General features: G+C 45.9%; 1 protein-coding gene and 1 long non-coding RNA gene across 2 annotated transcripts; one reads left to right on the forward strand and one right to left on the reverse strand.

Moving 5' to 3' along the window:
* The first annotated feature begins 316 nt into the window (after positions 1-316).
* Positions 317-22959, forward strand: VXN (vexin). The gene is made up of 6 exons (XM_008150372.3): positions 317-383; positions 5911-5966; positions 12174-12324; positions 17259-17320; positions 20012-20109; positions 21900-22959. Exons 1-6 carry the CDS (start codon positions 317-319, stop codon positions 22081-22083), a joined length of 618 nt encoding a protein of 205 aa, XP_008148594.2. The 3' UTR covers positions 22084-22959.
* LOC114234703 (uncharacterized) lies at positions 2353-12445 on the reverse strand. The gene is made up of 3 exons (XR_008554635.1): positions 12376-12445; positions 4199-4274; positions 2353-2557 (listed from the first exon to the last, which is right to left on the reverse strand). It is a non-coding gene; the product is annotated as an uncharacterized LOC114234703 (long non-coding RNA).
* Positions 22960-24248: the final 1289 nt, after the last annotated feature.

Raw genomic sequence — 24248 nt, forward strand, 5'->3', positions numbered from 1 at the left:
CTTCCAAATTCACTGCGGCAGACACGGCAAAATAAAAATGTTAAATACATCCTGGCGGGGAGGGGACTGAAGCCTCCACGCTCAATCAAAGGTTTGCAATAATAGGATTCATAAAAAAAAAAAAAAAAAAAAAGACAGATGGGATTAGAAAATGTTGCAGTGAAGACTGAAACGAGATGAGCTCACAGCACCAGCCTGTCTTTTGTGGACCTGCACAATGATCCCCGAGCCAGACTGGATTAGGAAACCTTGCAACTAGGGGCTCACAGAGAGGCCTCCGGTTCCCAGGCACGTTAGGGGAGAGAAGGCTGACAGGATGCATCAGATTTATAGCTGCAGTGACGAAAATATAGAAGTTTTCACCACTGTGATTCCTTCCAAGGGTAAGTGAAATTGTCCTTGACTGTTCCCTTCATGAGGCACCTTTTGCTGGAGGGTGGGGGCCATCACGTGCTGTTTTACTAAGGTTCCCCCTCAGGTCTCTGAGCTCTGACCGCTACTCGGTTTTGATGATATTCGTTGTTGTTGTTTCTGAAAAGGAGGCACCTAGATAAAAACATCAGTCGTGGAGAAACAATCCATGGAGGGGGGAAGAAGGGCAGTTAAATATTCCTGTTTCACTTAATACTGCAACCCACCAAGCCCAATGAAAGCGACAGCAAGCCATTGTGGGAGGAAACAGAGGTGAAAACAACATTCCCTGAGCAGCTAGGTAGATTCTTTCATCTTCTCCAGTGAGCAAGTGGGTCCTGGAATGAGAACCAGCTGCCTCCCAAATCTGATTTCTAACTGTGCAGTGAGATATGAGGAGAAATACTCCCCTCCGTGACCCAAAGTCCAAGGAAGTGGTCAAATAATTCCCTAACCCTGGCTGGCCTCTATCCGGACCCCAGGGCCACGCTCTCAAACTTAACCTGGAACTACCGCCACCAAGAAGTGTGACTTTGTCAGCCCTCGTCCTCCAAGGCCAATGGTGTCAAGTCGAGGGAGGGGCTTCAAGCAAGAGCTCAGACGAGGGCAGGTGTCTGTTGACTGAACAGTTCCCCTGCCCCCTCCAAAGCTCTGTCCTCTGTCCTGTGGCCCCTGCTCTGTCCCTGCAGCCTCTGACGTGCTGGGAGAGTCCGGGACTCCGGCTGAGCCCTGGTCTCATTGTCAGACTTGAATGAAGCGGGCTGGGTGTTTGCTGGTGTTGTGACCCCTGTTCAAACAATTCCTTTCTGCTTCCCTGGGCCCTTGCTGGAGGGGGTGGGGTATGGAGGAGAAGCTCAGCCTGGCCACAGACAGCCAGCAGAACGTAAATGAAGCTTTAGACATCTATTGCCAAAATGCCAGAGAGAAAAGGAGCTAGGAGTCAGTCCACATTGCAGGAGTTGGAACTCTCTCTCTGGAGACTCTGAAAGGTACTTGGAGAGGCAAGGTGGTCAGGACCCTCTGACCCAGCTGTTCCACTGCTCTCTCAGACCAGATGCTCACGGTGGCACTGATGCTATGACAGCGAAACTGAAAAGAACCTAAGTGTCCTAGAAGAGGGGAAGGGGTAAAATGTGGTGTCATCACACTATGGAATACTCCACAGTCGTCAACAGCGATGAACTAAATCTGTGTGTATGGACATAGGTCTTGAAATATCATGTTGAGTGAAAAAAAAAAAAACAGGCTGAAGATGTATATATGTATGATAACAAGGATTAAGTTTGAAATATAAAACAATACCATATATTGTTTATGGGTACATATGAAAAAAGTGTGAAAACATAGGCTGGAAAGATACGGATAAAATTGGTGATGTTAGTATCCCTAGGGAGGGAGGGAAGACAGAGGGGACCTAAACTTGCCCTCTAACTTTTTATTACTTTTATATGAGAAGGAAACAAATTGGAAGGAAATGTTAGTATGTCTATTTTCTGTCTTTTTTTTTTTCATTTAAAAATGTTTAAAGGAGAAAAAAAATCAAAGCCATATGGCTCTTTTTAATTAAAAATGATTATGCAGTTCAGGAGCAATATCATACTTCCCATGAATAAAATTATTCAAAACAGGACCTTTGGCTTCATGTGCTTAGCATAGTGGTCAAAAACTGCCACCTCTTCTGCACTGTGTGACCTAGGGCAGGCTACTTAACCTCTCTGGGCCTGCGTTTTCACTTTTGTAAAAGGGAGAACTAGAACTCACCTCCCAGGGTTATGATGGGGAGGGGGGTATGAGATAAAGAGAAATTATATAAAGCATCTAGAACAGCCCCTGGCATATAGTGAGCACCATTAAATACATCACTTACAACGTGATTTCCATTTTTATTCCATACTTACAACAATGAATATGTTAGGTCAAAGATAAATATTTAATCCCATATTCCTTTCTTGCCATTTTTATTCACGGCCATCTCATGATGTTAAACCAAGTATTCGTTGGTATTCATGCACATTTCACTGCTTAGGAAGTCGTTGTCTAGAAAAGGAGTGTTTGTAGTTTATATTAGACCAGAAATGGGAGAAGTCTGCCTCTTCCTTCTTCTTGGTTTGCATCTTGCTTCTCTAAAGCCATCAGGCAGAGGGCCCTCAGAGAGAGAAGACAGTGCAAAAATATAGGTTGGTTTGATTTCATCTAACAAGGGTTATAGCCTTCCCTGATATGCCCTTTCCCAAAATGCTAGTGTTTAGCCCTGCTTATTCAATGGGCAAAGACCAAAACATTTTCAGAGCACAAGTTCAGCCACATGGGCAGTGCTGCCTAGTGGTTAAGAGCATAGGCCTTGTTCCACCATCGACTATGTGACCACAACCTTCAGTATCCCCATCTATAAAATGGAGAGTATCTATGCCCTTGTCGGGTAGCGCAGTTGGTTACAGCATTGTCCCAATATGCCAAGGTTGTGGGTTCAATCCCTGGTCAGGGCACATACAAGACTCAACCAATGTATGCATAAATAAGTGAAACAATAAAATTGATCTCTCTCTCTCTCTCTCAAATCAATAAATACTTTTTTTAAAAATGAAGAGCACCTGCCTCACAGAGTTGCTGGGAGGTGTGAATGAGATATGGCAAATAAGCCATCCACCTAGTAAAACTTCATGGGGAGTTATTACCACATTTATTTTTTAAAATATATTACTGATTTCAGAGAGGAAGAGAGAGGGAGAGAGAAACATCAATGATGTGAGAGAACCACCAATTGGCTGCCTCCTGCACGTCCCCTACTGGAGATCAAGCCCGCAACCCAGGCATGTGCCCTTGACCGGTATCGAACCCCGGACTCTTTAGTCTGTAGGCTGATGCTCTATCCACCGACCCAAACTGGCCAGAGCTATTGTTACATTTATTATTGTTGTATTATAGCCCTCTTTCCAACACACATGTATTGGGTTCAACCTAATAGTGATTTTTTTTTTTTTTTTTTTAGCTGAGCCATCTTAATACCTCACAAAAATGTTATGGAGTTTCTTAAAGTATTTTAAAGGCACTTAAGTATTTTATGGCCACAGCAAATATTATGGAGTGTTTTAAATAGTTTAAAGGCACTGGACATAAAACAAGTCTGTAACTAAGGACAAGTATGTCTTTTTACTTTCTAGAGAAAGAAAGACCTTTCAGGGAAAGGTTTCATAGCCACAATTCACAGTAAATACAAAAGATAAAAACTGTGGTTTTACCAAGAAGTTATACCAGCAGCTATTTCCTGAGGCACACTAGACTGGGTTTAATTCTGATGTAAATAGTACCACAGCGTTCAAAATAACCTACTTGGAGATAAACAATGATGGGGAAGGGTTAGTTAGTGAGGGGAGAGGAAATGGAGAAAACTCCAGAAAGACACTCTAATGGAATGCTATAGTCTCTACAAGTCATCACCTATTCCTCCCACCAACCCTCATCTTACAGAGAAAGAGGAAAATCATAATAATCACTATTAATTCCTGGGAACTTACTCTTTGACAGGTGGTAGGCCAAAGGCTTCATACTAGTACAAATTAGTTCGTTTAATCTTTACCGCAGCCCTCTGAGGTAGGTGTTATTACCCCTAACTTACAGATGAGGAACGTGAGGGCTTAGAGAGGATGAGTAATTTGCTCAAATCTCGTAACTAGCAAGTGGTCAAGTTCAGATTCGCACCCAAGTGAAAGGAGTGGGGAGCCCTGGCTGCTGACTGCACGCTGGGTGGTGGGTGTCATGGCTGCACAGCACTCCTCTGATCACTTACCTGACAGGCGGCAAGAGGTCATTTCAGGTGTAGGCAGGGCGTGACAGGGTGGGATTTCGGTTCCAAATAAATCACTCTAGAAGTAATGTGGAAAAGAGATGCCTGGGTGTCTCCATTTTCAACAAAAGGCACACCTTTTCTCAACCAACTAATTTTTTTATGGTTAATTGATTTTTTAAAGCTTTTTATGTGTGTGGCAAAATATACACAATATGTAACTTACCATTTAACCATTTTTAAGTATACAGTTCTGTAGCAATTAGAAAATTAAGATTGGAGTGTAACTATCACCACTCTCCATTTCCAGAACTTTGTCATCATTCCTAACAAACTCTGTACCCGTTAAACCAGTGATTTTCAACCTTTTTCTTCTCACGGCACACATAAACTAATTACTAAAATTCTGTGGCGCTCCAAAAAAATACATTTTTGCCAATATGACAAAAAATAGGTATAGTTTTGAATGATATACAAAAATAATAATTAATAATAATAGTAATTACCTACCCTTTTTGCTCCAAGGTGACTTTTTAAAGAATCTGGTGCCTAAATCTTATATAATAAAGAGCTAATATGCTAATTAGACCGAACAGCAGAACAACCTTCTGGACGACCTTCTGGATGAAGCCGGGGCTGTGAGGGCCGAGCCCCTTGCACACATTTCATGCATTGGGCCTCTAGTTTGTATATAAGGATTTCTGGTACCAAGAATTAACCAATCAGATGCAACCTTATTATGCAATGGGACCAATAAGATGCAACTCTATTATATGGCCTATATATTTATGGTTCAAGACAGGGCATTCATGGAGGGTGGAGGGATTGAGGAAAAAAAAAAGAATAAGCTTCGAAAAAATTTTTTAAAAAGGAAGAAAAAACTCATGGACACAGACAACAATGTGGTGATTGCCAGGAGGACAGAGGGTAGGGGGAAGTAGAAAGGGGATAAATGGGATGGTGAACACACAATACAGTGTACAGATGATATGTTGTGGAATTGTGCACCTGGAACCTGTGTCTTTTGTTAACCAGTGTCACCCCAATAAATTCAATAAGACAAAAAGGGGGGCGTTCACACCAGATGACTGTTGTTGTCATTTTTTCACTTAACAATCTAAGGGAAAAGAGGTCAGTGCTCCTGACTAAATAATCATGTATCGCATGTTTTAAAAATTCTTGTGGCACACCAGTTGAAAATTGCTGCCTTAATAACTCTCTATTTCTTCTTTCCCAGCCCCTGGTAACCTCTATACTACTTTCTATATTTATAAATTTGATTATTCTAGGTATCTCATATAGTGGACTCATACAGCTTTTGTCCTTTTGTGTCTGGCTTATTTCACTCAGCGTCATGTCTTCAAGTTTCATCTATGTTGCAGCACGTATCAGAATTCGATTTTTTCTTGAGGAGGAATAATATTCCACTGACTGTATAGACTACGTCTTATTAAACCAGTAAATGAAGTTTACTCGTATCTGGTGACGGACGTTTGGGTTGTGTCCACCTTTTGGCTATTGTGAATAATGCTGCTGTGTAGGTCGGTGCACTCAACCAAGTAACATCTAAAATTGCAGTTGTGCCTGCCCCTTCGTCCCAGTCCCCGTCCTCGGCCCCTCCCTCACTCCAGGTGCAAACCCTCTCAGTTTTGTTACTGTAGCTATGTCAGCCTCACGGGTGTTCTCTGAAACCATTCCTTTATCTCTCTTCACAGTGTCCAGTCCAGCCAGAAGAAGAGTCAAAAGCTCTCAACACCTCTTGACCAAGAATGTAAGGAAACTTCAGTTTTGATCTCTTCATTGACGTTTATTTAAAAAGCATTGTCTAGCTTCTTCACTCTCTCTCTCTCCTGCTCTCCATATAACCAGGAAGGTTTCCTGTAGCCCATGTTGTTGTTGCTGCATTCTTCCACCTCCACTTAACCAAAATAATTGACAAATGTCAACCAGACAGAACACAGCTCTGAATTGGACCCCTCAATTCTGGCATTTTTCCCAGACACAGAGAGCAAATCTCATTTTGTATCTACTGTGGGGTTTTGTTTTTGTTTTTTTTTTATTTAAACGGAATTCATGACGTGGGTATAGCACCCTAACCTAAGTATTCTCCTATTATTGGCATTTGTAATGTTCCATTTTTTCCCCCACTGTTATAAATAGCAGTGAAATGAGTTTATTTATACAAAATACTACTTTTTGGATTAATTCTTTGGTGCATAGGCCTCAAAGTAGAATTAACAAGTAAAAGGATAAGAATAGTTTCATCTCTCTATCCATCTACTCACTCATCCATCTATCCATCAAATATTTGCATTCCTAATATGTGTAAGAGACACTGAGCTACATGGGGAGAAATAATAGTGATTTTTTAAAAATGGTTCCTGCTTACAGTTTTGACACATATGACCAGGAATTGTGAACAGTTGCCAGGCTTGCAGCCATGCTTTGTCATTTACCTCCAGCCTCCCCAACATTGACATTAGTTTTCTGTATTACCTTTTGCTACTTTAGGAAGCATATGCATTACCTTATACCAGTAATTAGTTTACATGTCTTTAGAGAGTACTGGTGCTGTAAATTTCTCATTTTATTTACAGATTTCTTTATATGAAAGTTGTCAATACCTCTTTGTACTTTAATTTAAAAGATTTGTTTTAACTCCTAATTGTTTCCTCTTGGTTATACTGGAATTTCTATTTCTATCACAATTTTTCATAGAACAGCATTTTGATTTTCTAAGTATTTCAATTTTTAAAAACTTATTCTCCATTAAAAAAATAATTAAGTGTCTTTGGAATGAGATGGGATTTAGTCGCCGTTTCAATGTACATTTATTATTTTTTAAATATCCAGAGCAGTATGTGCCCATTATAAAATTTGAAACATTATGCCCTAGCAGGTGTGGCTCAGTTGATTGGAGTATTGTCTGGTACACCAAAAAGTGGCAGGTTCAATTCTTGGTCAGGGCATGTACCCAGGTGACAGGTTTGATCCCCAGTGGGAGTCAATTGATCAATGTTTCTCTCTCTCCCTTGCTCTCTTTCTAAAATCAATTTTAAAAAATTGAAACATTATGAGGCTAGAAAATATAGTAGTATTAATAAATCCTGAGGAACTGTGGAACACAGTAGTTAGGTCTGTAGACTTAAGAGTCAAACTGCCTGGGCTTAAATTCTAGTTCTATCCATTTCTAACTATCTAGAATATATTTTTTTATATTCTTGTACAAATGTTTTAAGGATATATTCATAGATGTTAAATTCTGGGTTATCAAATCAACACATGTGCTCCTTAAACTTACACAATTTATATATCAATTATGTCTCAATAGAAAAAAAAAATCCCTACCTGGTTTGGCTCAGTGGATAGAAAATGGGCCTGCGAACCGAAGGTTCCCAGGTGCGATTCCGGTGAAGGGCACATGCTCAGGTTGCTGGCTCAATCCCCAGTAGGGCACGTGCAGGAAGCAGCCAATCAATGATTCTCTCTCATCATTGATGTTTCTATCTCTCTCTCCCTCTTCCTTCCTCTCCGAAATCAACAAAAATGTATTTTTAAAAAAGAAAGTGATCAAAGTATATGAGCATTGAAAAAAAGTATATAGTCATTGCCAAATTCTAAGCAACTATGTTTTAAAAGTACCTTTACCAGAACACCTGAGCCAATACTGTATGGTATCAATGTTGTTAATCTTTGACAGTCTAATAGGTGAAAATATCTTATTGTTTTAATTTGCATTTCTTTAATACCATTCATCTTTTTATAGATTTTTTTTACCTCCAAGCTCCTTACACATGTCTTTTGCCCATTTTTTTCTGTCAGTTGCATATCTTCTTAAAATAACTTTTGCAAATGTTTTATATAGTAAGAAAGAAAGGGGATTTCAATGGATGGAAAATTTCCTTGTTGTCGTGGGCCCTGAAAACTTAAGCCCATACACTAGTAGAAAAATGCTCCTGCCTTTTAAGAATTACTGGGTGTACCCAAGGATAGAAAGGGAAGCAGTTGTTTGTAGGTGATTCAGAGTTTAAGAAAAGTTTCACAACGGACGTTTCCATCAAGGCCTTGAGTTTGGCATTACCTTGGATTTGAGAGAACCACAAATCATTCATAACTCAAGAACGATCCCTTGGGAATTAGGAATATTTCGTTTTCAACCAAGTTCTTGGATTTCTAACCTTAAACAATGTTCCTGTCTGAATCACTCCTTATACCAATATCAACTGGCTTTATAAGGACAGAACACTGGTTACAAAAACTTTTAAAATGGAAATAAATCACTGTACTTTCTAGGGCTCTAGGGAAGGAAGTTCTCAGGGGACTGAGAACCTAAACAAAGGAGACAATTCTCAGTTGTGAAGGTGAAGCCACATGGACATGAGATACACAAAGCCAACAAAACATGGGCACAGCCTCTTGGAATAGCCAGCTGACTTCAGCCAGGCACTGTAGACCGCGTTCTCAGGTTTCCTGGGAGTGGAAATTTTTTAGAAAGACTACTATGTTTATGGTTTCTGACTCCCCCTCTCTAAAATACTTTTACTCAGAGAAAAAAGAATGACTCAAGTATATGAATACATATAAAAATTGCTTTTGATTTAAAAAATAAAATCAGAAGCTAGGGTCCTGTCTTCAAATATTTAGTCTTCCTCCAGGTGAGACAGCCTCCTAATGCCTTCTAACCTTTGAGCTCTCTTCTGAATTCCTGATTTCCACTCACAGCCTGACTCATCCTTTGCTTATAAAACTCAGCCCCAGCTGTACAGAACACTCAAATTAGAAAAGACAGGAAAGGTCTCTTAATCCACCAGAGATGGGGAGAGAGAGGCCCAAAGAAGAAAGAATTGGCTCTGATCTCGTTTCCTCACCCAGTTGGCCCTCTTCTTCCCTTTGAGTTCCCGAGAAAATGATTCATATCTTGCCACTGCTCTAATGTACCAATGTTTATGACTTTCTTTGTCCTGAAGTTTTATTTGTGTCTATTCTCCCGCCTTTGGCTACCATGTGGATGTCAGGTTCCTTCCTTTACAAATATATCTTTCCTTTCTAAACCATCCTTGGTGTGACAGTTTCTCCTCTCTCTGGACTCCTCTGAAGTTCCTTTTTTTTTTTTTTCCTGAACCCAGGGCACAGCCACATATTGTTCCTTCTCTAGACTATGTCTCTGGTCTTTTCCCTGCCCCTCTTGGATTCTTAGGCAATTTTATTGACATCCTGATCAACCTGATGCCACCAACATCAGAGTAGCTCAAAGGAATGAATTTACACGGAGGTGTGGGTCAGTTAGGAGTCCCCGTACAACGGAGGCCCTGTCTCTGTGATTCACAGCCCCTTCATAATAAGCATTTGGGCACCATCCAGGAAAGATGGAGAAATGAGATTGCAAATGTCACATTCTCCCCAGATTTTAACCTTGCGGAGGAGGGATTTGTCTGGTGATCTGCTGATTTTCCAAAATGCACTGAGCAGTCAATTGCACTGGAAAATTCTTATCTGGATGGAGGTACTTCTGTGGATCTGACAAAGAGCACTCAGGAGTCATAAAACTATAGTTCTTGTCCTGACTCTGCCCCTTACAGATCCGTGACCTTGAAGGCACATGCCTCTCTTGACGGCAGTTTCCCTATGTGTAAAATTAGGGAAGGCACATTGCTATGGATTCCATTAGCCCCAAATCATGATGATTCTCTCTTACCTAAGTCTCACCTGTCTTTCTAACTCCCTGTTATTACATCCCACCCCCTGCTGCCAGTTCCCTGTCTACCTGTGTACTCAGGGTGCTAAAGAGCCCACTCTCAGAGCAGTGTGTTCTAAGACCACCACCTGTAGCAGCAGCAGAAAGCCCAGACTGTGTCCTACAGACCAGAAAATAAACCAGGCTGTCAGGAGGACACAGCCATCCGTTCAGCTGTCCATTCCCTGGTGTGGGCCTCACACAGCCCTGGAGCCCTCTCAGAGCCTCTGTTATTGTGGGAAATGAGAACCAAGTACAAGGCCAGCTACATGAGGGAAATGCTCTGAGCGGGGCCCCTCTCCTCTGTCCTTTCCTTCATCCTTTCAGAGGAATTGGAGAAGATACCCTGGAGAGGCACTGGGCCCTAAGTCATAACCTGGGAAGGAACCGGCCTCATCTCCACCCCCAGGAAACCTCCTACATCTAGTGACGGGCTGAGCCGCTATGCCTCCCTGCTCTCTCCCTCCCCAACCTCTTCCCCAGCCCACGGTGCAGGGAAGGGATTGCGGAGGTGGCGGTTCTTGTTCCCGACAGGAAACATTTGCTCCCCCTTTTCGGAGGAGGAAATGCTGGGTCTCCCCCATGGACTCCTCAGGCGTTCACATCCTGCCTTACCTTCTCCATCTGTAAAGTGGCTCTGAAAACACACCAGTCCTCACTTCTCCTTCCTGAGATGAGCGCCAAAAGAACGAAAATAAAATGGGAGGCCAACAGCAGAGAGCCCTACAAGTGTCAGACAATGAGACTCGGGTCTTTTCTATTCAACCCGGAGATTCATATTCTGGGGGGAGGGCCCTTAGGTCCAACAGTCCATGTGTCCAGGGGGCTGGGGCTAGCATTACGCCAGGAAAGTCTAGTATTCTGGGCAACACCATGGCAGAGCACAATGCTAGAAGGAAGAGAAGGAGGAGAGCAGAGGGGATGTACATGCAGGGTGCTGAGTGCCGGACCACCCACTGCTGAGCCTCACAGCCCCAGGGTGCTGGCGTCCAGTGCAGGGTGCTGCTCCCAGCCTGCACGGAAGGCTTGCTGAAACAGAAGCACCGCCTTCTGCAGTGCCCAGAGCAGAAAGAGGACTGATCCTACTAGTCGGTGCTCCTGAATGATCAGCTTTCTCCAGAGGCACAGAATGAATAAGTCTGGGTCCTAAAATGGGCCCGAACAGAGTTCATTTCCTACCCTAGATAAGATCAAATTTGGGATATGTTAATTTCCTAAGCAAAGGACTATCTGTGGTAAACTGAGGCAAAGAGTGTCAGCTGCCCTTATTTTCCTCTGTGGGAGACATGAACTGTTCTCAGACACTGTAGATAGATACAGGCATGGGCAAAAGTAGGTTTACAGTTGTGAGTGTGTGAAAAGCAGAGTTTATTCTTATATTATTATTTATTAATTTGTAGTGTTCCACATTGAACACCTACTTTTGCCCACCCCTGTAAGTGACATGAACTAAAAAAGCAATCTATGCTATTAAAATTTCTACTAGTGACAGGCACTTACTCTGCCGCAATACAGCAAGGCAAACAGGGATATCCCCTTTCCACATGACCACAAAGTGTCAGAACTGGGGGTTGGCCTGGCCAGCGTGGCTTAGTGGTTGAGCATTGACCTATGAAACAGGAAGTCACGTTTCAATTCCTGGTCAGTGTACAGGCCTGGGTTACGGGCTCGATCCCCAGTGAGGGGTGTGCAGGAGGCAGCTGATCAATGATTCTTTCATCATTTTTTTTTTCTCTCTCTCCCTCTCCCTTCCTCTCTGAAGTCAATAAATATATTTTTAATAAAACATTTAAAAATCTGGAAGTCAGTTGGGTCCCAAGTCTTTTCCCTAAGTCTTCTGTCCTCACAGGGCATCCACTTAGCTGCAAAGACCATAAAATCACAATTTTCAGGGCTAGCCTCCTTTCAAATAACCTGTCCTGTTGTCAGGCCAGGGTGCAGGGGACCAGCCCTGATTTTTGGCCTGATGGCCAGGATCCTAACTCTGTGATGGGACTGCTGGTGAGAGACCTCTGAAGCCCTTGTTTTCCTGCACCCCTGGACCTTCTGAAGTTCAATAAACAGCTGCTTCTGGGCAGTTTACCCATGGTTTCTCACTGTTCCTAGCATTCAATGGAGGAAGGATGGCTCCAAAACGTGCATGTTGGCACAAGGTCCATCTGCAAAGCTGAGGTCCTGGCCTGTGCCCTGGATCCCTAGATCTGATTTGGGGAACACGCTGACTGCCTTTCCTCCTCCCGGCAGGTGGTGATTGAGTCGGACCTGTACGCTTCCCGGCCCTTGGAGCTGCTGCCACACCGCAGTGACCACCGAGGCTGCGAGGGCCCCAGGTTCAGCCGACTCCATAGCTCATGGCAGCAGGGACCCCACCCTGCCAAGACTCCCGCCAGACTGGGTATGTGCACTGACCCTGCTCCGGGTACCTCCCTGGGGAACAATGACTCACTGAGAGCAGCAGCCGCAGTGTCTGCGTCCTGGCTTGTGGTTTGTCTGACTGCATCGTGGTACTCCCTGGTGTCCTCGGTCACACCAGGTGAGCAGAGCACCTGTGGTGTGGGGACTATGCTTTCCCCCCACACATGCTTTCCCGCTCTGAGTGCACCTGCCCTCAGACCCCATCTACAGCAGCCCCACACCACTCCCTTCCACCTATACAACTCGCTCTGGTGTGTGTCGTGAGCAAAGATGCTTTCATCTACCATCGTGCTCCACAGGAAGCCCTGCTGGATTCAGATGAAAGTCTTCATGTTCTGGGGAGAGAAAACCAGTGTAGTCGTGACTCACATAGCAGAAGAAGCCTGTGTTGTTTATTTTATAGGCAGAGTGTGTGTCATTATATAGACTCTTCGTCAACTACCATCTTAAGATCTCACCATCTTACATTTGATCTCACCATCTTACATTACTTAGGCTATTTCAACAATCTATAAAAAAAATTCAGGGACAAATTTGTTTTGAAAGCTGGAAACAGTATAGTCATACCTTTCACACTGTTTATAAATGGCTTCCACCTCAAGCAGTCAAATGGGCATCTTCCTCTAGCTCACTGAGGTCTGTGATGGTATTTTGCCTTTACTTGCTGGTTTAGGTTATTTCTGTTATGCCCACAGCCTGCAGTTACTCATAGTTTAACTCCAAAAAGATACAATGGACTGTCTGGGATGTCTTTCTCAAAGCCTTCGTGTGTCAATAATTTTGTATGTTACAAGAACTAAAATAAGACTTAATTATGTCCCTTCACCTATCCATCTTCTCTAAGGCTTCTTTGATCTAACACCCTGATCTTTTTTTTTTTTTTTATGATTCTACTATAGGAATGCATTAAGCATCTGTATTCTCTAGTGAAGTGATTACATACCTACATATGTCTGTAGAATGAAAGCAGTCGGAAAACCACAATCTGCCTTGCAAATTAAGAGGAGATCAATTTTTCTCTGTGTCTATATATAGGTGGGTGGGTGGGTGGGTGCAGTATGTGTGTAGAAAGAGAAAAAGAGAATATCTTCACTACAAAATCATAAAGTGAATTTAGAGCCATGTTTCTCTATTGTGCAAAAGAATCACCTGAGAACCTTGTTGTTATGCAAATTCCAATTCCGTAAGACTGAGTAAGGCCCCGTATTTTGTTTCTAATGATGCTGAGTATTTTGGCCTGAGGACAATAAATTGATTAGCAAGGATTTAGAGATGATTTAGTGGATGATCCTCAAAGTGGGATCCTCAGAACAGCTGAATCATCTGGGAACTTGCTAGAAATGCAAACGTTGGGTCCCACCCTAGAGATTGAATCAGAAGTTCTGGGGCGGGGCCCAGCAATCTGTGTTTTAACAACACCCCCCTCCCCCAGGTGATTCTAATGCGCACTGAAGGTAGAGAAGCACTGATCTACTGCACCCACCCCTGCCAACTTACAGAAGAGGAAAATGAAACCATGGAAACTGTGTGACCTACCCAAGGTCGCACTTCTCATTAGCAACAGAACTGAGATTAAATCTCAGATCTCCTCCCCCGGAGAATAATGTCTTCCCAACTGTCTCGTATTAGGGGACACTTTCCTTCCTTTCTAAGTAGCTTATGGAAGCTTGGACAACCCAAGACAGTGTTTTATTCAGAAAGAGGAGAACAGTAAGTTGTGAAATGGAGAGAATCTGCCTAACATGTGACACTCAGCTCATGCAGGGAATGTGCTAGTCAGGTTCAGAAGGAAAAAAAAAAAAAGAGATTGAGCTGGGCGTTGATTCAACCTTCAGCTCCCGAATCTGATAGATTCTAGAGGGGGTGGGAGAGAGGGAGGGTTTCTGAACCAAAGCCAGACCCAATGCTCTCCACAGGAGGGCTTGGCACTGGCCTCAGGCAAAGACTGTAAACTACCATCTTAAGATCTGTCAGAGGAGGTGAGTCTCCAGGGATCTCAGATCTGGGGACTTGTTTCTTTTCTGAGCTACAGTGGAGGCTCCTGGATGCTGCAGCCTTCTCACGTGGGAGCAAGATTCCCTGAGGAATCTTGGAAATTGCGGGGACTCTGAAGGCGGAGGCCCAGCTGAGAAATGCTCTCACCATGAGGCCTTGAGCAGGTGAGCCTCAGGTGTCTGGAGAGGGACACCCCACCTCCTGAGCCTGGGAGAATTGGTCAACTGTGGAACCTCTCCACCAAGTTGTCCTGAGGCACCTCAGAATCAACCTTTTCAAACGGAACTCATCTTCCTAGTTCAAACCTCTCTTCCTTTCTCAGCTGGGGCCACTATGCATCCTTCCAGCAAGCCACTGGGATGTTTTCCCTAACACCCCTTTCCTTCCCCACCCCCATTCCACCCACCACTTCACACACTGAACACTGACAGTGTCAGCTCCTAGATATGGCTCATCTCTCCCTTTTGGAACCTACCTCAGGCTACCTGGACTCAGTGTCCCTTCATCATCCCTTGTGTGTAACAGCCAACCCTGACCTTCAGTTCCCCCTCCCTCCAAGAGGCTACCAGAAGGGTCCTTCAAAGCCAAAATCTGCCGATACCATTCCTCTACTTTAAACACTGCGTCCTTGCCACCTGCAACCACCCATACCATGCCCAAGGCCCTCCAGGACGTGTCCTCTGCTGACATCTCCAGGTCCATCTCCTGTGACACTCCTGTCCCTGCCAGTCCATACACAGAGCAACCCTGAGCTGCTGTGTCATCCTGTGACTACTCCCTTATACACTATTTCCCTGGACCTTCGCTGACACTCTTCTCAATCCAGATTGCCCTCCCTGTGTCTGTCCACCTGGCAAACTCCTCCCAGACTGGGTTAGGGTGTCCCCAGGTCCTGCAAGATCAAAGAGGGCAGTTTGCCATTCCCAATATCATCTTTACCGGCTTCGTCCAAACTGTTATGTATTACTAAAGCCTCAACATGCTCATCTAGAAAGTGGGGATTATGATGACACCTACCTGTCAGGGTTGCCGTGAGGATTAAATCAGACAATGTGTATGTGTCTTACATTCCACACAGGGACTGACACAGTAAATACTCAAAAATATGAGCTGCTGTCATTACTTATGCCAGAGCACTGAACATCATAGTTTTGATCTTGGTAGCCTTGTAACTTTGTTTAATTGGCATGGAGATGTTTTCCTGAGGGAGGGGGTGCTTTATTTCTATACTAGAGGCCCGTTGCATGAAGATTCATGCAATAATAGGCCTTCCTTCCCCTGGCTTCACTCCCAGCCACCTGGGAGCCTGCAAGTCCTCGCTTCTGGCTGCAGCGCCACTCTTGTAACTCCCTCTGCCCCCCTCCCACTCTCCCCCTCATAGCAGGTGTCCCGCCCCACCTGGCCACTCCACGCCTGCATATGCAAATTAGCCCGCCATCTTTGTTGTATTAATTTGCATACGCACTCCTGATTGACTGGTGGGCATCACAGAGGTATGGTCAATTTGCATATTTCTCTTTTATTGTAGATGCTGTGGGGTGATAGGATCGGGCTTATCAGCTGCCCCAGGGAAGAATGCTATTGAAAGTCAAATTCCCACTCCATCCTTAACCCCCTTCCCCTCCTCAGGAGATCCTTCAGCTCAACATCTGGATTCTCCAAAGCTGCAGGCTTCAGAGTAGTAATTACTCAGAAGTAGGTGGGGCCTTGGGGATAAAGCCATAGCAAGCAGGTTCTCACATATCTCCCAGATAGCCAGTGTCTCGGGACTCCGAGAAGCTCCATCGTTCCACCACAGGCAGGACTTCTCTGCTCATTTTCACAGAGGGGTGTCCAGGAGCAGCAGGGTAAATGATGGTTCTGGGATCCGAGCCGTAAAGACTTAATTCCTGATAACCTCTGTGATCTGGCACCTTAGGAAGGAAGGAGGGGCTGAGGGCACATTCTCTGAGCACCTATCTATTAGAGCTCAGCTCCTGCCCCTGGAAGAGCACCAGGGGTGCAGGTGATCCTCTCAGCAGTTGCCCTGCTGCCTGATCCTACTGTCCAGTACAAGGCCTTTAGAAAGTCCCAGCTTGTCATAAAAAAGAAGGAGATCTTACCTTTTGCCACAGCATGGATGGACCTAGCGGGTAGTCTGCTAAGTGAAATAAGATAAAGACAAGCACCATATGATTTCACTTATATGTGGAATCTAAAGAACAAAATAAACAAAAAAAATAGAAACAAGGTACAGATGGACAGCTGTCAGAGGGGAGGGGAGTTGGGCTGGGTGCAAAAAGGTGAAGAGATTAAGAGGAACAAATTGGCAGTTACAGAATAGTCACAGGGATGTGAATTATAGCATAGGAAATAATATTGCACCGCAACCAGCTGGTGTGCCTCAGTGGTTGAGTGCCGATGTATGAACCAGAAGATCACAGGTTCGATTCCCAGTCAGAGCACATGCCCGGGTTGTGGGCTCTTTCCCCAGTAGAGGGGCATGCAGGAGGCAGCTAATCAATGATTCTCTCTCATCTCTGATGTTTCTCTCTCTCTCTCTCTCTCCCTCTCCCTTCCTCTCTGAAATCAATAAAAATAGATTTAAAAAAATATTTCAAAAATTAATAATAATATTGTGCCGCGGTAACTATAATAATAATATTGTGCACGGTGCTAACAAGCCCTCCAGGGGAGTCTGTTGCCCACTTGAAACTTTGGGGGGACCACTCCGTAAAGTAAATGATTTTCTAACCACTGTGTTGTACATCTGAAACTAATACAGAATAATAATGAATGTAAACTATAATTTTAAAATAGTATATGTAAAAGATAATTTTTTTGAAAAAGGAAGAAATTCCTGACTTTGATGATTGATGCAGACCCAAGGGAGACAGGACAGAGTGCACTGGGTGACATGTCTTTCATTCACCTTTGCAGTGGGGCCTGCTGAGCCCAAATCATCAAATCTGCGTGGGAGTCGAGCCTATGGAAAGTCTTTGGTGAGTCTCTCAGCCTGGGTGGCTGTGCCTGTTGTGCCCTCTCTGTGCTAAGATGAGAGACCCGTGTCCTTTGGGCCAGTTCAGAGGGTTGTAGAAAAGCAGGCCTGGGGGTTCTTCCTTGCCAGAAATTCAGCTCTTAGGAAAACAGAAGGTGTTACCTAGCATACATTTCAAACATGGGTGGGGAGGGAGGGAGAGAAGCATGTTCATGCTGGCCCCTGCCAGATGGAAATGCCTGACTAATTCCCAAGGGCAGCAGCTACAGGGGAAAGAGATATAAGAGGTCTCAAGCTTCGTGAAAACACCGAACACCAGTCATCTCAGGATGGGACGCGATGTGCAGAAGGGACCAATACCTGTGACAGGAGAAGGGTGGCAGGCTTGGGCACTGCCACACGGGCGTGACCCCTCCCAGTGGGAGCTCTGGGGCAAGTGTTGCCCATCCTGGGTTGTCCCGAGTTGGGTCCAAATGGCCAGGACTTTATGTTTCCTCCTCGCCCTGTCAGAGCATGTGAGGTGCCCCAGGAGGGCATGACCTCAGACGATGTGGCCCTTCTGAGACATACCTGGGGGAGCTGAGAGCGCTCTGTTGCCTGCCCTCCCACAATCTGGCAGCTTGTCCTGTCATGAAGGGGGACCATCGGGTGGCGCATGTCCAGGTCTAGCTCAGAGTCACCCTGAAAAAAATACGTCTCCTGCATCTCCCTGTGGGCATGAACATGGGCACCCTCTGGTTAGCACAGTAGGGGGCGAGGTCATGGCTGGAGGCGAGGTTGGCTCGAGCAGCCTGTGCTTAATGAGTATCAGCCCTCAAGATTCGTGGACTGTGCCATCTGAGGACAAGAGACCTGACAGATTGTCTGGCCCAGCCTCTTGTCCTTATGGACAAATTGTACGGAGAGGTGAGAACTTCGCTCCTGGTCTGAGAGGAAATCTATCCTGAGTATCTCATCTAAGCCATCCGTGTCCTAGGAAAACCACACAACGGGCAGGGATGGGACAAGCCATTTTGTCAGGAGCCCCCTGTCCCAGGACGTCTGGGCCATTGCTACAGGGGGGAGGCTGTCAGGCTGTGACAGCTCGAACAGTTGGGTTCAGCCAAGCCCAGGGTAAGGCTGACACTAGAGGGAAGAGGGGGCTCACAGCCTGGATCACCGGCCCCCAGGTCTGGGCCTGGGCTCTGACAGTAGCTGCAGCTGGGAGGCCAGAGCAGGTTGGGATGGGAGAGGGTGGTGATTGGGGACCCAGTTACAAAAGGGGGGCAATAATAATGCAGAGGACAGAGGCAGCATGCTTGACCCTTTCCTCTGGGCCTGAGACAGTGGGGCTGGGGTCCCAAAGCTCATCAGAGACTGGAGAGCAATTCAGAGCTCCCACAGCTAAACCGGATTCAACACTGAAATGGGACTAAGGACAGTGGGGAAGGCCAGTGGGTATATGTTTCCAGGGCTGTTGGCATGATGGGGAGGGAGAGCTCCCTAGAGGCCACAAGGTGGCACAGTAACTCTGCCCACGACCTCTGGCCGGCTCAGGAGAGAAGGGGGAGGTGAATCATGGTGTCCTCAACCTGGAATCTCTCAGCGATTCCAGGAATACGGTGACCTTGCACCTTCAGTGGGTCATGGGGTGGAGGAACAAAGCACAGCGTATGACCATTGACAGAGCAAACTCTGGACGTAGCCCAGGTTAGGCCCCCAGTTAATTTCTACTTCACTACATGTTTCTTGAGCACTCACCACCTCCTTTAGGAAAGCTGAGTAGGGCCACCAAAAGCTTAAGTCCCAGGCCCTGCCACATGCTATGCGACCTTTCTGGAGACTCGGAAACTGGACAAACATATGAAACAAGTAGAGAACCATAAAAAGATAGAACCGGTGGTGTGCAGTGCTGTGGGGGCCTAAGGACCGAGAGAAATCAACATGGGCCACCAGCCAGAGGGGAGGCTTCCTGGAGGAAGTGAGCTTGAAGGGCAGGCAGCGATGAGGCTCTGCCCAGAGAGGGAAGGAAAGGCCCAGTGAAGATGAGGAGCTGGGCATGAGCGTTGGGGAAGGCAGGAGTGGCCCTGCTGGGACTGGACCTGCTGACACCCATGGGAGTGACAGAAGGCGGAGCTGCATAGATGAGGTAGAGTCAGCTCTGCAGAGCCTTGAAGAGCAGGTGCAGAGTTGGCCTCAGTCTACCCCGCCGTGGGAGGCCCTGCAAATCCAGGAGGGGTCTGGGGTATGGTTGGAAACAAGGAGGCCCCAAGGTGATTGGCCCTGAAGGCTGCAGCAGAGGAAATGGAGAGGATGGCAGGAATCTGGGCAGTACTTCAAAGCAAGAACCTGCAAGAGTTGACAACAAAGGGCACACAGGCAATGGGAGTCTGAGAACAAAGTTCTCAGGTAAAATTGAATTGTTCTCTCTCAAGTTTCTTCTCAAATTGGGGTCCTGGGACTAATAGCACATAGGAACTTGTTAGAAATGCAAATGCTCAAGCCCACATCACACCTACTGGACCGATACCCGGGTGGGCCCAGCACGGTGCTAACAAGCCCTCCAGGGGAGTCTGTTGCCCACCCAAGTGTAAGGACTACTGCCCTGGGTTCGTGGTGGTTCAGCGTAGCCATTCCCCTTTCAGTGGCTCCAGTCTTGCCAGAGTTGGGACCATGGCTCCATCCTCACATTCTCTTCCCCTTCCTCACAACCCAGATTCCTCCGGTGGCCCGGATCTCAGTGAAGGCCCCCACCGCTGTCCTGGAGGCGGCCGCTCCCAGCAGCTCTGACAACAGAGCTGTTCTGACAAGAGGGTAAGTGCCGTGCCTCCCAGCCCGCTGCCTACAGGGCGCCCCACCTGCTCTGGGCCCTGCAGCAGAAGAGGAACAGGTGGCCTGGTTGACAGACTCTCAAGATGCTGACACGAAATCCATGCCAGCTGCAAATGTCCTCTTAATGAGGACAATAACCCTGGGTAACTGTTTCTCTAGGATGAAGCTGAAGCGTGTTTGATGGTTTCCACTTCATTAACGCCAATCTTTAGGCTTGGAGAACTGTCATTTGGAGGATCTGGGGTTAATTAGATAAATGTAATCACAGGCCATATTCAGAGCCTCCCCTAGGCAGGCTGAGGTCAGAAATGCCTCCTGAATTGGGTTCATGGCCCTTGCCCAAAGGTAAAAAAGTACATAAGGTCAAAGGTTTCAAACCAAATTTATCACCCCCATGTTACTGTTACCTCTGATCCAGGGGCCAGCAGCTAGAGTCCCAGGAGTGAGAAATCCCCAGCATCCCGCTCCCCGCCCTCAATGGTACACTAAGAAGGTGGTGGGCAGGAGCCTTAAACTCAGTTCCCCTTGTCCATTTGTGTCCCTACCACCGTCCTCCATGCTGCAGGTGGCAGTCAAGTGCTGCTGTTTGCCTGGCACGCCACTGCCTTGCTGTGACTTCAGGCAAGTTATTCAAACCTCCATGTCCTCGTTTATTAAAAAAAAAAAAAAAAAAAGCAAACAAAATCTGGGGATGTATCCCTCTGGAGAGGTATTGTGAGAATTGAATGAGATAATGTATAAAGAGCTTAGCATAAACCATTGCTATCATTTTTCAAGAAACTTACAATTTAGAAGTTGGAAAGGCACGTTCTCGGGACCATGTTAGAGGCTGATGTGGGGGGGGCCATGGACTAAAATATCAACTCAGTGGTTCGCACCTTGAACGCTGTGGGAGTCCAAGGGGAAACAGGCCAATTCAAAACCCTTCTAGATGAGAGAAAGCCATCCAAGGAGAATTATAAAAACCAAGTCACTCAACATATTGGGACCCAAGTGTTGAAAACTAAGACAATTGTTTGGATTGTATAAGTACTAGAAGCAAATTGTTCTCGGCAACAGTGGCTTTTGGTGGCTGCTGGAGTCAACCAGTAAAAAATTACTACAACGCAACAGAGGCGACCTTACCAATCCACATAGCTGCCCTGCAAAGGTTCTAAACGGATTCTTTTCTCTAAGCTCAGACATTCTCATCGCAATTTGCTCCTGGGCCCTGGCTGTTGTCAAGTAAGGCCATTTCTTTCAGGTAAGGAGAGAAAGTGAGGAAGAAAGGAACATTTAGGGAGGCCTACAATGTGCCAGATGCTTTATTTTCTCATTTCCCTCCTCACAAAAGCCCCAGGAGTTAGATGAAATCATCCCCACTTTGCACATGAGGACACTGAGGCTGGTTGAGGTTAAGTCACTTGCCTGACGTCACACAGTACCTGGGGGGCAGAATTCAACCCAATAGCCAATGCTCTGGGAAATCCACTCAGCAAACTCGTTCGTGTGGAGATGGGAGGAGTGGGCAAGTGGAACTTGGGACAAGAGCAGAACTTGAGGCCCATAAACCAGCGTGGCCAAGGCCACCTCCTTCCCTCATCCTATTGGAGGATCCCCCCAGGGGGTGTCATTCCTCCATGGGGCCCAACAGTGACCCTCCCTCCAGGCCACAGGATGTGTGAGCAGAGGTGAAATAAGAGCTCAGGCTACCATATGCTTCTTCAGAGCAAAACGTAGAAGTCTGGCTCAGGGAAGTGACTGCCCTCCCCACACCCCTGGCTTTTCTTTAGATCCAGGCATCTCAAGAAGATGACTGAAGAGTACCCAACCCTTCCCCAGGGAGCAGAAGCCTCCCTACCACTGACAGGAAGTGTGTCCTGCGGCATCCCCAGCATCCTCCGAAAAATGTGGATGAGGCATAAGAAGAAGGCTGAGTATGTGGGAGCGACCAACAGCGCCTTTGAGGCCGACTAAAGGTGACCTTCCCAGGTGCCAAAGGTCGCTGCACAGAGGGAGAACGCTGGATAAAAATGAACACATTGACCTCTGCAAGTACCTGGTACAAACACATCATATCACCCTCCCTCACTACCCAATCACCCAGCCTAGGATGCACAAAAGGAACTTCCCTCAAAGGCAAAAGAAGGCCGTTACTTCTTAGAATCGCTTAAGCCCCTGGTCTGACAGTGACTTTGGAAGATCATAAGTTTATATCCCCATTTTTAAGCAAAACCACACCAACATAAAATTGTCCCAACCCATTTTAAAGACCTCCAAGGAAGGAAGCAGGTCATTCGACTGTCTTCCTTGTGAGTCATTCTAATACGTGTGATTTCTGTGTAAATGTAAGAGCTTGATGTTTGAGGCACCTGTAAACACGATGGTTCTCACTATTCCTGGCATCACATTTATTTCATCTTGACGAGGTAGGCTTTTCAGTGACAGAGCACTATATATTTACTTCGTAGGGCAAATATCCGATCCAGAGTATCATCAACACGGGTTTTGAGGATCATTTGGCATGATTGCATGAATTCTCTATTCTTTTATGTGCAGCTTTTCTATAGAAAAACAATTAAAAATCAAATGTTGAGTTCTAATGTTTCCTGAAATGGCATAGTCTAGTGGAATTAATAATACCTTGCTTGGTATAATGGTTTCAACAGGTGATTTAAACTGACCCTATCAATCAGAGTACCCTAAGACTATTTATTTTAACGTATTTAATTTATAGCTGATGTCCTCTATTTGTATGTGGCAGCTGGAGATTTCTGTAGGATGGAAGTAATTTATTTATTTTTACTTTAAATATTTCATGATGAAGTGTTTACCTTGTACAGAACATTTTTATTGGCCAATTCAAATAAAAATAAAATACGCTTCGTTTGTGACATTAATAAACCACCGCAAGAGTATGCCTGAGGCTCCCTCCTTGCATGAGAGAGAAGACTTCCCCAAATGGACAGAATTATGCATCTGGACCTCATTGCTTCTTTACCTACGGCCATAGGTGGTTTTGATATTACAGGCCCTGCCCAGCACTCAACACTAGGACCATTTCTGATGGGGCCTGCTCTGGCCTGGCCTGTCCTCTCTGGGCTCATCCTCCTTCCTGCTGATGCTGACCCCTTCGTCCCCACCACAAGCCCCAGGGGGCCCAGTGCCATCCCCAGCCTGGCCTCTCGCCTCCGAGGCAGGGGAAGATGCAGCGATTTCCCTCTGTGCTCACCCCATGGCCAGCCTCCCCGGAGACGGCCCACTATGACTCATGTCACAGCCACTTGCAGAAAATGCCAGGGCTAGCTACAGAGGGCCATCTGAGAATGCCGGAGCCTGGAGTCTTCTAACACCAGAGGCAACAGGGTTTCCAGGACATGTAGGGTAATAAAATCGCCTCTGTTAGGACCAAGTTCAGTCAAATATTTCAGTTGTTACTTGAGCGCTCTCTGTGGCAGCCCCCACTCTCCCTCCCAGTACTTGGTTGCCTTTAGAGCAGGCAGATGGGCAGTGGGTAGGAAAAGCAGCAGCAGCAGCCAGAGCCCAATTTTAAAAGGAATCACGTGACACCGTGACTCTAAATTGGCAGAGACTGAGGGACAAGCGAGGAAAAATACAGACAAAAAGATGAATCTCCTAAGGATGCGAATTGCATTTAGTTTTTAATTTCTTATAATAATGTCAGCCTCTGTTGAGAAGTTTTTGGAAAATGCATCACTACAGGACCTGGGGAGAGAGATCTCATTCTTCAGACAAGGCCATGTGCCTAGAAAAAAAAAGGATGGAGGGGGGGCAGGGGGGAGGGGGACTACTTTGAACCTGAGATGAGAGTCATATCTATTACTATCCTTTGTTGGGAGGGATCAGATAGGTTGGGGAAAGGTGTGTGCTGCCCAGGGAGTGGAAACAGAAGGAATGTAACGTGCAACACGACCACTCACAGGGCAGCTGGCCTGTGCCAACCTGATTCCTAGCCCTGTCGGGGGCTGTGGAGAAGCCAAGTAGAGAAGCTCTTACTTTCCCACACCCCTCACTCCAGGAGACCTCGGAAGTCCCCAGCCCTGGGCTGGCCCCTCAGAGCACAGGTTGCCATGAGGCTAAACCCCTTCCCCAGGAGGCAAGCAGCCAGGCCTTTGCCAGTT

Source organism: Eptesicus fuscus, chromosome 19 (assembly GCF_027574615.1).
Source record: "Eptesicus fuscus isolate TK198812 chromosome 19, DD_ASM_mEF_20220401, whole genome shotgun sequence".
Taxonomy (NCBI): Eukaryota; Metazoa; Chordata; class Mammalia; order Chiroptera; family Vespertilionidae; genus Eptesicus; species Eptesicus fuscus.